The sequence below is a fragment of the Zootoca vivipara genome, chromosome 9 (genome assembly GCF_965207765.1).
Source record: "Zootoca vivipara chromosome 9, rZooViv2.hap1.1, whole genome shotgun sequence".
Lineage (NCBI taxonomy): Eukaryota > Metazoa > Chordata > Lepidosauria > Squamata > Lacertidae > Zootoca > Zootoca vivipara.
The window spans coordinates 50,469,078-50,485,005 of NC_142592.1; the positions used below are offsets into that span (position 1 = coordinate 50,469,078).

The 15,928-nt window shown below is 45.7% G+C and overlaps 1 protein-coding gene across 3 annotated transcripts in view; it reads left to right on the forward strand.

Moving 5' to 3' along the window:
• Positions 1–15,928, forward strand: part of AKR1D1 (aldo-keto reductase family 1 member D1) — a 36,020-nt gene that overhangs the window by 16,678 nt on the left and 3,414 nt on the right. For 2 of the 3 annotated variants that reach the window (XM_035127526.3, XM_088652233.1), the window contains exons 2-7: positions 3,717–3,884; positions 9,382–9,498; positions 10,913–10,990; positions 11,818–11,940; positions 14,579–14,688; positions 15,177–15,342. In XM_035127526.3, coding sequence (XP_034983417.1) covers positions 3,717–3,884; positions 9,382–9,498; positions 10,913–10,990; positions 11,818–11,940; positions 14,579–14,688; positions 15,177–15,342 — 762 coding nt within the window. The remainder of the gene's footprint in view (positions 1–3,716; positions 3,885–9,381; positions 9,499–10,912; positions 10,991–11,817; positions 11,941–14,578; positions 14,689–15,176; positions 15,343–15,928) is intronic. The other variant, XM_060279923.2, reaches the window with a different exon arrangement.

Below are 15,928 nucleotides of genomic sequence, written 5' to 3' on the forward strand. Positions count from 1 at the left end.
TATAATAATAATAATAATAATAATAATAATAATAATTTATTATTTATACCCCGCCCATCTGGCTGGGTTTCCCCAGCCACTCTGGGCGGCTTACAACAGAAAAATGAAATAAAACAATTAAACATTAAAAGCCTCCCTAAACAGGGCTGCCTTCAGATGTCTTCTAAAAATCTGGTAGCTGTTTTTCTCTTTGACATCCGATGTGAGGGCGTTCCACAGGGCAGGCACCACCACCGAGAAGGCCCTCTGCCTGGTTCCCTGTAGCTTTGCTTCTCGCAGTGAGGGAACCGCCAGAAGCCCCTCGGCACTGGATCTCAGTGTCCGGGCAGAACGATGGGGGTGGAGACGCTCCTTCAGGTATACTGGACCGAGGCCATTTAGGGCTTTAAAGGTCAACACCAACACTTTGAACTGTGCTCAGAAACGTACTGGGAGCCAATGTAGATCTTTCAAGACCGGTGTTAATGTGGTCTCGGCGGCCGCTCCCAGTCACCAGTCTATCCCAGTCACCAGTCTAATTGAGGTGGTGTAGCCAACTTTAAAGGCATACTTTAAAACCATTCATTAATCAGTTGTCATTATTATAATTAAGAATAATGAAAGTTCACCTTCTATAAACTTCATTTATAAATGTGGTGGAATAATAATAATGATAATGATAATAATAGTTATTGATAATAATAATAATAATTTCCAAGTAACACTTTAAGGAGGAGACATTATAGGATTTCACTGTAAAACTCATTGATAGCTATACAGTGGTACCTCGGGTTACAGACGCTTCAGGTTACAGACTTCATTAACCCAGAAATGGTACCTTGGGTTAAGAACTTTGCTTCAGGATGAGAACAGAAATTGCGTGGCGGCGGCAGCGGGGAGGCCCCATTAGCTGAAGTGGTACCTCAGGTTAAGAACAGTTTCAGGTTAAGAACGGACCTCCAGAACGAATTAAGTTCTTAACCCGAGGTACAGTGGTACCCCACAAGACGAACGCCTCGCGCAACGAAAAAATTGCAAAACCAAAGCATTTTGTGATTTTTTGGACTGCTTGCAAAATGAAGCCATCTATGGCTGTGCTTCGCAAGGGGAAGGGAAGCCGCCACCGCTTACCTTTAGGACTCCGCCGGTGACATACACGGCCACCGCTTCTGCCTCCTGCGGCGGCACTCATGGCAGCCTCCGCGGCTCCGGCCTTGCCCTCCTCGGCGGCTTTCTCGGCTCCGGCAGGAACAGCAGCAGTGCCTGAAGGAGTGGAGGCTGCGGCGGGAGGAGACCCCACAGCTCCGGCCTTGCTTTCTCCCACCCCTAGCCCTCCTCCTGCTTCTCCCTCCCCAGAGCCTTAAAGACTTCCGGCCGTGGTGGGTGAGTGGCGCCTTTTTTTTGCACTTCTCTCCCCCCCCATGTTGTTGTTTAGTCGTTTAGTCGTGTCCGACTCTTCGTGACCCCATGAACCACAGCACGCCAGGCACTCCTGTCTTGCACTGCCTCCCGCAGTTTGGTCAAACTCATGTTCGTAGCTTCGAGAACACTGTCCAACCATCTTGTCCTCTGTCGTCCCCTTCTCCTAGTGCCCTCAATCTTTCCCAACATCAGGGTCTTTTCCAAGGATTCTTCTCTTCTCATGAGGTGGCCAAAGTATTGGAGCCTCAGCTTCACGATCTGTCCTTCCAGGGAGCACTCAGGGCTGATTTCCTTAAGAATGGATAGGTTTGATCTTCTTGCAGTCCATGGGACTCTCAAGAGTCTCCTCCAGCACCATAATTCAAAAGCATCAATTCTTCGGCGATCAGCCTTCTTTATGGTCCAGCTCTCACTTCCATACATCACTACTGGGAAAACCATAGCTTTAACTATACGGACCTTTGTCAGCAAGGTGATGTCTCTGCTTTTTAAGATGCTGTCTAGGTTTGTCATTGCTTTTCTCCCAAGAAGCAGGCGTCTTTTAATTTCGTGAGTGCTGTCACCATCTGCAGTGATCAAGGAGCCCAAGAAAGTAAAATCTCTCACTGCCTCCATTTCTTCCCCTTCCATTTGCCAGGAGGTGATGGGACCAGTGGCCATGATCTTGTTTTTTTTGATGTTGAGCTTCAGACCATATTTTGCGCTCTCCTCTTTCACCCTCATTAAAAGGTTCTTTAATTCCTCCTCGCTTTCTGCCATCAAGGTTGTGTCATCTGCATATCTGAGGTTGTTGATATTTCTTCCGGCAATCTTAATTCCGGCTTGGGATTCATCTAGTCCAGCCTTTCACATGATGAATTCTGCATATAAGTTAAATAAGCAGGGAGACAATATACAACCTTGTCGTACTCCTTTCCCAATTTTGAACCAATCAGTTGTTCCATATCCAGTTCTAACTGTAGCTTCTTGTCCCACATAGAGATTTCTCAGGAGGCAGATGAGGTGATCAGGCACTCCCATTTCTTTAAGAACTTGCCATAGTTTGCTGTGGTCGACACAGTCAAAGGCTTTTGCATAGTCAATGAAGCAGAAGTAGACATTTTTCTGGAACTCTCTAGCTTTCTCCATAATCCAGCGCATGTTTGCTATTTGGTCTCTGGTTCCTCTGCCCTTTCGAAATCCAGCTTGCACTTCTGGGAGTTCTCGGTCCACATACTGCCTAAGCCTGCCTTGTAGAATTTTAAGCATAACCTTGCTAGCGTGTGAAATGAGCGCAATTGTGCGGTAGTTGGAGCATTCTTTGGCACTGCCCTTCTTTGGAATTGGGATGTAGACTGATCTTCTCCAATCCTCTGGTCATTGCTGAGTTTTCCAAACTCCCCCCCCCCATAGGAACGCATTAATTAAATTTCAATGCATTCCTATGGGAAACAGCACTTCGCAAGACGAAATTATCACAACACGAAATGACTCGTGGAACGAATTCATTTCGTCTTGCGAGGTACCACTGTAGTGGTTCCTGCTGATTGTGGTGTGGAGGATTCCAGTGAAAATGTCACAAAACAGTGACCAAGCCTTTGAGTTTCCCCAGAGCTGTTAATCAGGCTAGAATGTTAAGGGAAAATGAGATGGTGTCTGCAGATTGAAACATTCCTTCCAGTAGCACCTTAGAGACCAACTAAGTTTGTCATTGGTATGTTGGCAGACCAACACGGTTACCTACCTGTGACTGAAACATTTTTAAGGTGAATGGTGGATCGTTGGCATCAAAATGCCAATACATATTCCCCCACCCTCTTTAATTTGGATTTTTTCTTTCACAGGACAATCAAATAAACTAAACAAACAAACAAACAAACCCAGCCCTAACTACAGTCGTACCTTGGAAGCCAAACACTTTGTCACTCGGACGTTTTGACTCCCGAACTCCGCAAACCCGGAAGCGAGTGTTCCGGTTTGTGAACATTCTTTTGGAACCCAAACATCCGGCATGGCTTCCGTGGCTTCCAATTGGCTGCAGGAGCTTCATGTAGCCAATCAGAAGCCGTGCCTTGCTTTCCGAATGTTTTGGAAGTCGGACGGACTTTCGGAACAGATTCCGTTCAGCTTCCAAGGTACCACTGTACTGCCAATTGTGGGATATTTACAATGCAGCCAAACCCACATTTCATGTTTTGCTAGATAGCATTTTTTTCTGTGACTTGTTTCTTTTGTGGCTTTATCCATTCTTTTGCAGGGGGTGGGCAGCTATGGCGGTTGAAAGGAGGTATAAATACAAAAATAAAGCTCCCCCCCACCTCTCTCCTGATTGGCAGACCCCCAAAGGCGTTTGTGCCGAATCTGTGAAAACCGCCATTGATGCAGGTTACCGCCACATCGATGGTGCTTTTGTGTATTACAACGAACATGAAGTGGGACAGGCCATCCGGGAGAAGATCTCTGAAGGAAAGGTCAAGCGTGAAGACATATTTTATTGTGGCAAGGTGAGAAATCCTAATTATTTTTGAGGGTGGGGAATGTCAGGAACGCATGCCATTGGCCTTAATGTGGTGTAGTGGTTAGGAGCGGTGGACTTGTAATCTGGGGAACCGGGTTCACGTCTCCGCTCCTCCACATGCATCTGCTGGGTGACCTTGGGCTAGTCATACTTCTCTGAAGTCTCTCAGCCCCACTCACCTCACAGGGTGTCTGTTGTGGGGGAGAAGGGGAAAGGAGAATGTTAGCCGCTTTGAGACTCCTTCGGGTAGTGATAAAGCGGGATATCAAATCCAAATTCTTCTTCTTAATCTACATTTTGTTTTCTTCACGTCAAAGGTGAAATGTGGGAGGTTTTGGCAGGTAAGGAATCAAAGGGAAATTATGTGCAGTGCAAGCAGCATGTAAAGGAGCTCCAAGCCACCCTCTCCAGCCATCCTGAAATTCCTAGGACAGTCCTGAATTTTTTTTAGCCATCCCGGCTTCTCACAGTGCCACGGACAGTCCCAATCTCCCAACAAAACGAGAGATAAGCCTTTTCTTGCTCTCTGTGCCATCGTTAATTATTTGCTCGGCTGATGAGCTGGTGCCAAGGGTCATTTCTCACAAACGCTTCATATGTAGCTTTAAAAAGATATATATATATAAATTTACTGTCTTTACCCCTCAAAAAAGATATTGTAATAATAGGAGAAGCCTTTCTTCTGATTCTGCTCTTCAGCAACTAAATGTCTTGACAAGTTTCCTTGTAAAATTTCCATATTGAAAATTACAATAATATAAAAGAATATACGTAATTCAAAGATAAAAGAAATCCCAGTGCAATCAAAGATAATAGACCCACTTAGGATTTTAAAGAATCTCCTGGTTTCACTACACTGATTCTTTCCTCTTTTTCCCCTACACAGAATTTCCTTGCTGTTAAAGCACACAGAGCTGTTCTGTAGGTCACAGATGAGTACACATTTTCTAATAAAAATAACTAAGTTCTTGTTTAGAAGAGATGGTTAATTTAAACAGAGTATTTCCCAAGAAACTTTGCCTCAGCACATCTTAGAAGAAGCATTTCAGCAAATAATGTTATGGTTCAAATTACATGTACACATGATGAGATTAGACAAATTCATGGAGGATAAGGCTATTCTATCTCCACAGTCAGAAATGGCATGGATACCTGTTAAGCCATTGGGATGTCCTAGCTCCTGCCCCCAAAACATGCAAGCAGAGGCTTTTACTTGTATGTAAGATAGAGATATTTCTGAGGGCAAATAATGATACAGATTCAGGAGCAGACAAAAGGCTCAGAAGTCATGATTCAAGAATTCAAGAGCAGGGCAAGAGGTTCAGAACTCGACAGAAGCAACAGCGATGTCCCAATAACTTTACACACCCCATCTGCCAAGCTTTTAAAGACAAAGTGTAGCATGCTCACCTGCGAGACCTGCTCACCGTGGGGGAATGTTGAGACTATACCATTTATAGTTTTGTACACACATAACTTAGCAGGCATCCCCAAACTGTGGCCCTCCAGATGTTTTGGCCTACAACTCCCATGATCCCTAGCTAAGAGGACCAGTGGTCAGGGAAGATGGGAACTGTAGCCAAAAACATCTGGAGGGCCGAAGTTTGGGGGTGCCTGACTTAGAGGTTTCAACATATGCACACACTTTCATCCTCCATCTATTTTTTTAAAAAAAATAAATTTGTATACTGCCCTTCATCCATAGATTTCAGAGTGGTTCACAACATAAAATTACCATGTAAAAAAATACAAAAAATGTAAGCATCTAGGTAAGGAAGAGGCATGATCACAGTTCAATGACATATTCCAGCCAGGCAAATGCACTCAGGCATGAAACAGGGGCAGTGAGGAGAATGGCATGGGAACAGGCCCAGAGAGAGAGGCATGGAGGGCTACATTTGGACCCGAAGCCTAACATTTCCAACTTCTTATTTAAGGCCAACTCCACAAGGTCCTCTAGCAAAAAGACCCTGTGTGGTTGAATAGTGAAGAGCAGAGGTTTTCAACCTTTTTGAGTCCACAGTTCCCTTGACCAACTACCAACTACATTCTTTCTGCGGCACCCCTGTGGGGCTCAGGAGCCCAGTTACGTCACCCTTTGCCTGCAGAGCTGGCAGCCCCTCACCCTGAGTGTTCCCTCAGCCTCCTCTTCCCTCTCCAGGGACGCAGGTGGCACTGTGGGTTAAACCACAGAGCCTAGGGCTTGCTGATCAGAAGGTTGGCGGTTCGAATCCCTGCAACGGGGTGAGCTCCCATTGCTTGGTCCCAGCTCCTGCCCACCTAGCAGTTCGAAAGCACGTCAAAGTGCAAGTAGATAAATAGGTACCGCTCCAAGCGGGAAGGTAAACAGCGTTTCTGTGCACTGCTCTGGTTCACCAGAAGCGGCTTTGTCATGCTGGCCACATGACCTGGAAGCTGTATGCCGGCTACCTCGGCCAATAACGTGCGATTAGCGCCGCAACCCCAGAGTCGGTCACGACTGGACCAAATGGTCAGGGGTCCCTTTACCTTTAGGCAGCTACTGCTGCCACCCCCAGTCTCTGAACTAACCCCCCCCCACCCAAAGTGAGGTGCCTTCCAGAGGCACCATTCGCCTGTGGAGCTTATAGCCAGGGGTACGGCAATAAACATCTGTGCAAGCCTTTGGGAGGCAGAGACCCAAGAAGAAACCAGAGGGATAAAGAGGGACAGAGGCCAGGGTTGCCTGTGGTACCCCAGGCTGCCACAGCACACTGGTTGAAAACCACTGGTTAAGAGCATTGCTAAAGCCTTGCCTCTATTATCTCTACTCCTGTTTCCTAACCTAAAGGGAATATTCCAGCTGTTCCTGTTTCATGCGACTTTTTATTTTTTAAATTCAGAGCCATGACTATGCAGCTTGGGAGGCGAGCTGCAGAGTAGGAAAAGTGGGAGACTCCCTAAGAATCCCAAGGACTTCTGAAAGGGAAAAATGGTGGTTATAAATGTGGTTCCAATTAACCTTGAGGCTGCCACATTACTGGCTTTCAGGGAGGGAAGGGCTGAAAATGAAAGCCAGAATCCCTTAGGCTGTGGCTCCGTCTCTGAAGCTGCTAATTGATCTGTGCCAGACTGCAGGAAATGGCTAATTTCTTGTGTCTAAGTCTTGATTTTTGTATTTTTGAAAAGGAAGAGGAGGCCGCTGAAATCTAGACAGCAATTTTTAAGCATTAATCTCCAGTCAAGTAAACCTCTTGAATGATGGAGAAGTTGGTCTCAAAGCAACAGATAAAAGGTTAAGTGTTATTTCACAAACCCTGAGTGGCTGGTAGGTGCTTAATGAGAAAGAGAGAGCTATAGAATTCCTAACATGAAAAAATGGTCAACAACTGTCCAAGTCACAATGTAGCTACATTTTTATATGGCCGTGTGGATGTAGTGGTTAGAGTGCTGGACAAAACCCTTATATCATCTCAACATTCATGGAGAATCCTGGGAAGTGAACTTTGTTAAAGGTGCTGGAAAGTTTAGCTTTGTGATGTCAGGGCTCTTAACAAACTATGTTAAGTCAGAAAGTGCCATAAGAGTGCTTTAAATGCATTGTTTGGATATGGAAATGGATATATTAAGTTGCTGATTATTGGTCTAATACAGTAGAACCTTGGTTCTCGAACTTAATCCGTTTGACTCCCGAAACATTAGAAAACCAAGGCACGGCTTCTGATTGGCGCAGGCACCCTGGAAACAATAGCCAACAGCCACATTGGACGTTCAGCTTCCGGAAAATGTTCGAAAACCGGAACACTTACTTCCAGGTTTTCGGCGTTTGGGAGCCGATTTGTTCATCAACTGAGTCAAGGTTCCACTGTACAAGTGACAAGTGTGTTTTGAAGATAAGCAGTACAAAGGACACTTTAATAACCCAGTTCTAACTATCTTTACTCAAAACAGCTAGATCTCTGAAATCTGTACAAGTTGCAAAGCAGCTTTCAACAAGGCCTTGCCCTCCAGAAGGTTTGGACTCCAGCTCCCATCACCCTCACTCAATAGGGCTAGTGCTTGAGGATGAAGGGAGTTGTAGTCCAACAACATCTGCAGTGTGCCAGCTTGAAGAAGGCTGAGCTGAAGTTAGGCAACTGACTCATCAGAAATTATTCCCAACTCGCAAGTGCCAGGATAATTGTGCACAATCATAAAGTATTTGGTGACTGAAAGCAGCAGCATCTGTACTCTGGCACAGTTCTCAAAGCAAAGCATTATTTTATTTTTTGCATGCAAAGAACTTGAAGGTCCAACCCCCACCTTACCCCTGATTTCCCTACACTGCCAGGAATTTTGGTTGTTTGGCTGCTCCCCCCACCCCCACCCCAATAGTTCTTCTATTTCATTATGGTAAATTGAAAGCAATGTTTGCAGAGAAAGTGATGTCCTGGGACAAAAGAATAATTTGGCAGCTACCTGGTGCTCTCCCTTATTGACACATGACTGTTAGGTGCACTGAAAAGATCCTCTTGAACACAAATAGTAAAAAAAGAGTTGGGAAGAGAGAAGACCCATTACGAAACAAGAAGCTAATATTTACATTGCAAAGAGTAACCCAGTGTTCATAGCCTTTCCTAGAAAGTGTGTGTGTGTGTGTGTGAAGCCAAGAACTGGGTTCTATTCCTGCAGCAGAACTATATACATAACTCCTCAGAAGTAAACCTCATTTAGTTAGATGGGATTTACTCACAGGTAACTGGGTGTAGGATTGCAGCATTACAGTTTACTTCTGTTAAAGTAGCTACTTCTGGACTGCCATGAAAGAAGAACAAAGAGTTCTGTGGTACCATAAAGTCTAACAATTTATTAAGGCAAACAGTTTCGTGACCTAAAATTCCTTTTGTTAGCTACATCAGTGTTGGGGTTTATGTTGGCCCAGCAGGTCTAGTTTTGGCTGTGAGGCAATTATCCCCACAGCTGTCCCTTCATATATGAGATCAGGTATGACACAAATGAAGTCATGGGTTCAGAGGAACAATCAGGATACTTAAAAGTGGGCATAGGCAAACTCTGCCCTCCAGATGTTTTGAGACTACAATTCCCATCATCCCTGACCACTAGTTCTGTTAGCTAGGGATGATGGGAGTTGTAGTCCCAAAACATCTGGCGGGCCGAGTTTTCCAATGCCTGCTTACAAGTTGGGAACTCCCAAGTGCAGCCAATCATTGCCAAGAGCAGGAAGTCACCATGGATAGTTGACAATAAGCCATCTTTTGGGAGGGATCCTGAGCTCAAACAAAGGAAAAATGGATCACCTGGCATCAAGCACTGTTGCAATTATTGTTCATGGAGAATTCCATACCCTCTGAAAGAACAGTTTTTGTTGTAACCTTGCTATTTATAATGGTTCTCCAAGTGTAGCTGCCTGTGGTTAACTTTTGTCAACATGCTCTTGAAATGCCATATTTTCTTTGTTTCAGCATTTAGCTTGCGGTGAAGGTTCTATCGCATTTATTTATGTTTTCTTCCTCTTCTCCCCCAAGCTGTGGAACACATGCCACCCACCAGAGCTGGTGCGTCCAACTCTGGAGAAGACATTGAAGATCTTGCAGCTTGACTACGTTGATCTCTACATTATTGAGCTGCCGATGGCTTTTAAGGTAAAGAGAAATGTTGTGTTAGAGCTCCTCCTAGTGTGTTCCAGTCTGAAGAATACCTGGAATAAACTTCACATTTACAGGTAGAGAGTCTACTGACTCATCACCCAAAATGCATCTCCCCCCTCTCCCCCCTCTCACACACGGAGGCAGATTTGCATATAAGTTGCACACACTAATTTATAAAAACATTAATTTGCCATGAATTTTTTAACTGGCCAAGCAAAGCGAGACCTTTGGTTTAATGACTTGCTTGTTCAACATTCTGTCTGTAGTGTTGGCAAACAAGGACTGGAGACATACAGCTTCTGTGTGGAATATGCTTTCCTTGCAAACATAAAAGCAGGGTATGAGGGGAGGCAAACAGGAATTCCTTTAGGCAAATGATTCTTTCATGTTTGTACCCTCAGATCTTGACAACTCCATGGAATTTATTTTAGTTCTTTTCCCCTCCTCCCGCAAATTCCACAACATTCCAACAGTCATTTCTAAGGGCCAAGCTACACATTACTGAAGTCACTCTTCTTTTCATGGAAAAATCCCAGTTCGGTGCGATACACCCAGTGCAGATCAACGTGTGTGTACTGTGTATGTTTCCTGCTGAAAATCACCTCCCTGGCTGCTATGTAGTAAACAGCACCTATGGTGACACATAGCCAGGTGTATGTGTGTAGGTGGGACAATGGAGAAACCAGCATGCTTGTACATGGGTTCAGAGTAATGTGTGAATGAGCATAGAGGGAAAGGCATGCAGGCATCAGCTGCTGGCCAGAAAAAAGATGTTGCTGTTGTTGTTGTTATTTTGTGTGTGTGTTGTTTTAATGTATTGTATTGCAAATTGCTTTGGATATAATTTTGATCAAAAGGCAGAGTGTAACTTGTTAAAATAATTCAGGCATCACTTGAAGCCCAAGCCCCTTCTTGGGAATCAAGGAAGCAAACTTCCAAAAGTTTTGTAATATTAGATCTCTGTAGACCAGGCTTCCTCAAACTCGGTCCTCCAGATGTTTTTGGCCTACAACTCCCATGATCCCTAGCTAGCAGGACCACTGGTCAGGGATGATGGGAATTGTAGTCTCATCTGGAGGGCAGAGTTTGAGGAAGCCTGCTGTAGACCACTGGGATTTCAGAATGAAATTTGGTACAGGTGTTCAAGCAATGGAGGTACATTTCAGCTCCAGGTGACAAAGTCCAACCTCCATATCCATTTTCTGTTAACCTAATCACACATTTCTTCTTATATGTGCTTTCTTTCCAATGTAGTCACTTACCACCTGCTTCTACACATACTTTTCTGCCTTTCCAAGAAGTCCCAAGGTACCCACTGACTCTCCCCTGGAAAGTAAAAAACAGAATACTTCTGCATTGTGGATTTTCTCTTCCACAAACATCTTTGTGTGTGTGTTTTTCCCCTCAGCCTGGAGAGCGCATCTACCCAAAGGATGAAAATGGGAAATGGATGTACCATGAGACAGACCTATGTGCCACTTGGGAGGTGAGTAGATCTGAAGCTTCTGTGGGACCTTCATCTTTGCATCTCCTAAGGCAGGTGTGGGCAAACTTCATGCCCCTTCCTCTGTCTGAGATCCTGGCCAGCATCCCTGGTTACCTTTATTTTCACTTTTCTGGCCTGAGGCTGCTGAGCAATGTCAAGTAGGTCTGGATTTTGACCCTGCTCTACTTCCTCACAGTGTTCCCAACATAGCTGCCAAGTACCCCGTTTTCCCCGGGAAACCCCTGTATTTTTTTACCGTTTCCCGCAGGTTTCCCGAATGGCAAAATACCCCATATTCCCCCGGATTACGGAGTTCCTGCTGGCAGCCATGTTCTTCTGGTGTCCAGAAGTGCGTAGAAGCGACTTTCGGCACCACGGCGCTGCTGATCCCAGATTTTTCAATCCGGAACTTGGCACCTATGGTTCCCAAGCTAGCTTTGCTTTGGAGAATTGTGGCTCCATGTAGACCCCCCCAGATTTAGGGCCTTATTTCCCCCCTTTATCTGACCTTCCCATCAACACTCTTATCTCACTGTTCTGCCTATCAGTTTTTTCCTTCTTCCTTTCCCCCTTTCCCCCTTCTGCTGCGGAGAAAAATCACTTCCTTGTCTTTCCTTATTTAAGTTCTTGATCAAAGGCCATTTCTTCAGCAAAGTCTGCCCCCTCCAGAAGCTTCTTGGCCTTCTCCTGTCCTCCTCTACATCCTGGCTCTTTCCTCACTTAGTTACTACTGTGTCCCCTCCCTCCTTCCCTCCCTCCTTGGGGAATTGCTATAAATCTTCTACTCGGCTGCCTTCCCACTGTTTTGCCTGCTTTTATCCCGACAGGCTTTGGAAGCGTGTAAAGACGCAGGGCTAATGAAGTCCATTGGGGTGTCCAACTTCAACCGTAGGCAGCTGGAGATGATCCTCAACAAACCGGGACTCAAGCACAAGCCTGTCAGCAACCAGGTAATGGCGATGTGCAGGTGATGCCGTGACATGAGCCTGCATCTTGTTGCTTTCACATCATCTGACATGCACTTGTATGCATTTGGTACTTGGGTGACGTATCAGAGTAACAAAGCATCTTGTATGGACCATTCTTACGATCTGATGGCTGTGCTCTGCTTCCACAGTCAGAGGCAGGAATGCTCCTGAATACCAGCCTCTGCAACCCACAGGAGGAGAGAGAGGGCTCTTGTGCTCAGGTCCTGCTTGCAGGTTTCCCAGAGGCATCGAGTTGGGCATTGTGAGAACAGGAGGCTGGACTAGATGGGCCAATAGCCTGATCCAGCAGGCTCCTCTTATGGTCTTACACTGAGGGAACTACCCAGTGGTGAGCATATTCATGGCTTCAGATGGCTGAGTGTACGAGTGGCTAAGTAACTTCAGACATGGGACATAATGATCTTAAACCTGCCCCACTTCAGATCATAAGATGCAAGGCCAGCATCAGATTGTTGTGGGGCCCTTTAGGCAACAAGAGGAGCATTGGGCTCACGTTCAGCACCTCTCCTTCTTCCTATAATCACATCCCCCCCCACCAAAAAAAACACCAAAACCTAAAATACATCTTGCCCAAGACTTCTTTCCCCTCTCTCACGAATGCACTCATGTTTCTTTTCCCACTCCCTTCCACTCATCTTTCTCTACTTAAATATGTCGCATGTCTTATCCAGTTCTACAGTTATATGACTCTATGAAAGCCCACCTACCGGTAGTATAACATCTTGTTCTCACAATCAGATCCCCATGGGAAGCTCACAGACAGGATCTGAGTGTGGCAGCCTTCAGCCCACCTTTGATTCCCACTTGCGGCACAGTAGACCTTCATTCATTCAGACACCCTTACTTATTTTTCTCTCCCCACCCCCACTCATTTCATCCCACATCCATATCACACAACCTCCAGTCCTCCAGGTATTCCCTAACCTGTCCCTATATTCATCAGTGAAGTATTTGACATGCCATTACAATAATAATAATGATAACATGATCACTGATATTGTGAATTGCCATCAGCTCTTTGGAAAAGATCGGAGGAAGGAAAGAGGCTAGAACAGGCATCCCCAAACTGCGGCCCTCCAGATGTTTTGGCCTACAGCTCCCATGATCCCTAGCTAACAGGACCAATGGTCAGGGATGATGGGAATTGTAGTCCAAAACATCTGGAGGGCCGAAGTTTAGGGATGCCTGGGAGAAGATATGGGGAAAAATAAGAGTTAAAAGACCTGAATTGGCTGGCACAGGAGTGAAGACTACAGGCAGCAACAGGGCTATGAGCCGGTCTCTAGGACAGGGGTGGCTAACCTGAGGGCTGCACTCAAGGTTGGTCAATCCACCAAGTGCCACATCTCAACAGTGGTCATAGCCAATCATGGGTGGACTTCCCCAACCACATGTGTACCACTGTGTACACAAACTCACCCAGCCAACTGTGACCAGGTGAGCTGGTTTGCCTTTGAGGTGCTCCCTATGAAATGGGCAACTTCCAGGCTCATCCTGTTCTCCTGTCTTAGAGATCTTTTTCTTTAAACTGGACTTGAATTGGAGAGCCCTCCAAGCAGAAGACACCTTAAAATGGAGGAGTGTAAATCATTGCAGCCCACTCCTTTGTACATTTGGCTCCATTTCTTGTTGAATAAGAACTGTACACGAGGCATTCCGGATCTACAAAAGCTGTGTCATCAAAAAAATTAGCAGATTGTGGGTCCGATTATAAAAGAATAATTTAGGAGACAATGGATTTCTGAGCACTGCACTTTTTTGACAAAACCCACTGAGAGAAAGAGAGAGGGCTGGAACAAAGTTTTCTTGGCAGCTGGATGAGGTCAGTGTGTCCCACCAACATAAGCTTACAGTTGAATAAGCTAGTCTTATTGAAGCCTTTTCTCATCCCCACTTCCAGAGGCTCCAGTTTGAGCAAAGGAGGATTTGCATGGGCTAGAAGCTGTGCTTTACTGGGACCAGCCTGGCAATAAACTTCACAAACAATAAATCAGTCCTGGGGTAAATTGGGACCGCTCCATGGAATAGATACTTTTAAATCTATGAAACATTGGCCCATGGAGATGGTTCCCAGGGTCAACAAAAGTTTGCAGAAGCCTGAGGCAAGCTAGTTTTCTTCTTCCTTAGAATTTTATCCCCAAACCTTTCACAGCTTTATAATGGGACTGTATTTGTGGCAAAGATATAGGGTAGGGATCGGGGAGCTTTGACCCTCCAGATGTTGTGGGACTACAACTCACATCATCCCTGATCAGCTGTCATGCTTGTTGGCTGGCTAATATGACCATTGATCGGGGATGATGGGAGTTGTAGCCCCACAACATCTGGAGGGCCAGGGGTTCCCCGTCCTTGCTATAGCAGGATGGCTTCATCATACACCATGGTGCGCTCTAGTCAAGAGTTTAGTTATCCAAGCATGTTGAAATGGTTGTCTGAAAATGAGGGGAGAAGGACCTAACAGTTCCCCCTCCAGCAGTTTTTCCACTGAAAATCGTTCTCCAGGGGGAAATTACAGGCAATTACAAGTTGACTTTGTGAACAAGGTCTCTTGATGGGCCATTTTGTCATTAACCCAGCCTTCTGCATTCTGTCTCTGCAGATTGAATGCCACCCATATTTCACCCAGCCCAAACTTTTAGAATTTTGCAAACAGCATGACATCGTCCTGGTCGGATACAGTCCTCTAGGAACGTCAAGAGATGAAAGCTGGTGAGTGAGATCTTGTGTTTAGGAATATTAGAGCAGGGGTGGGGGACTTGTAGACTTCCAGATGTGGTTGGACTCCAACTCCCATCAGGCCCGGCCACCATGGTCAGTGGTCGGGGATGATGGGAGTTGTTGCTGGAGACAACTTCACCCTCTTTCCTCTGCTGCAGGGTCCACATTGTTCTCTTGCTGCTCCATCTGTTGCTAAATTGGTTTGAAATCTGTTAGCATGGTCCTCACCTGGTCCCAAGATCACCGCTATGCTCACTCTCACACTGCCTGCATAGGCAAGGAGACCCAGTTTTAAAAAGCAGCTGTATGGCACCCATATTGCTCACAGATGCATTCAGCAGGGTGGTTTTCAAAACCGGATGACAACTTGATTTGGTCTGGCTTCAATCCCTTCACCCCCCCCCATTAATTCTTCTTCTGCCACCAGACTGCAATGTAAGGCGAATCTATGCTTATTTCCTTTCCCTTTCTATAACAAGGGTGAATGTGTCTTCCCCTCCGCTGCTGGAGGACCCTGTGTTAAATGCCATTGGAGAAAAATACAACAAGACAGCGGCCCAAGTGGCGCTCCGCTTCAACGTCCAGCGAGGGGTGGTGGTCATCCCTAAGAGCTTCACCGCAGAGCGCATTAGAGAGAACTTCCAGGTAAGCTTTCAAAAAAGCCTGCTCTGGGTAGCAAAGCTACCTGCTGTTTTTTCTCCCCACCTCACTAGAAGGTAGCAAAGCCCACTAGCATTGCAACCTCCCAAAGGGTCTTTGTCAACAAGGCAGAGATAGCACTCCATGTCTGCAGTCTTCAACCAGTTCAATTTTCCCCCATTTTTTAAAAAATAATTTCCACCGTTACAAAAACAAAACCAATACATAAATTGGCAACTTCCGTCTTCAACTTTTTCAAACCAGGGACCCGCCTTTAGCCCAGCCATGTGCTTGGGACCCACTTTCGATTTTTTTTAAATTAACCTTACATTTACGTGACGATAGTATTGCCGTTGGCATTTAATCTTGGCCCAGGATGCAACCCAGCAGTGGATCTTAGTCCACTTCTTGAAGACCAGTGAACACTGGAGGGACCACAGATTGCTTTTCTCCTTTGGGTGATTCTCCCTCTGTCCTGGGGAACTCCATAATGCCTTCCTCCACATGCTGTGGCCCTCGGTGGAGTCGTACCTGCCTTTATTCCAAAATAATAAGGATCTGAGGATCTGAATCTACAGCAAGCCCACCACTC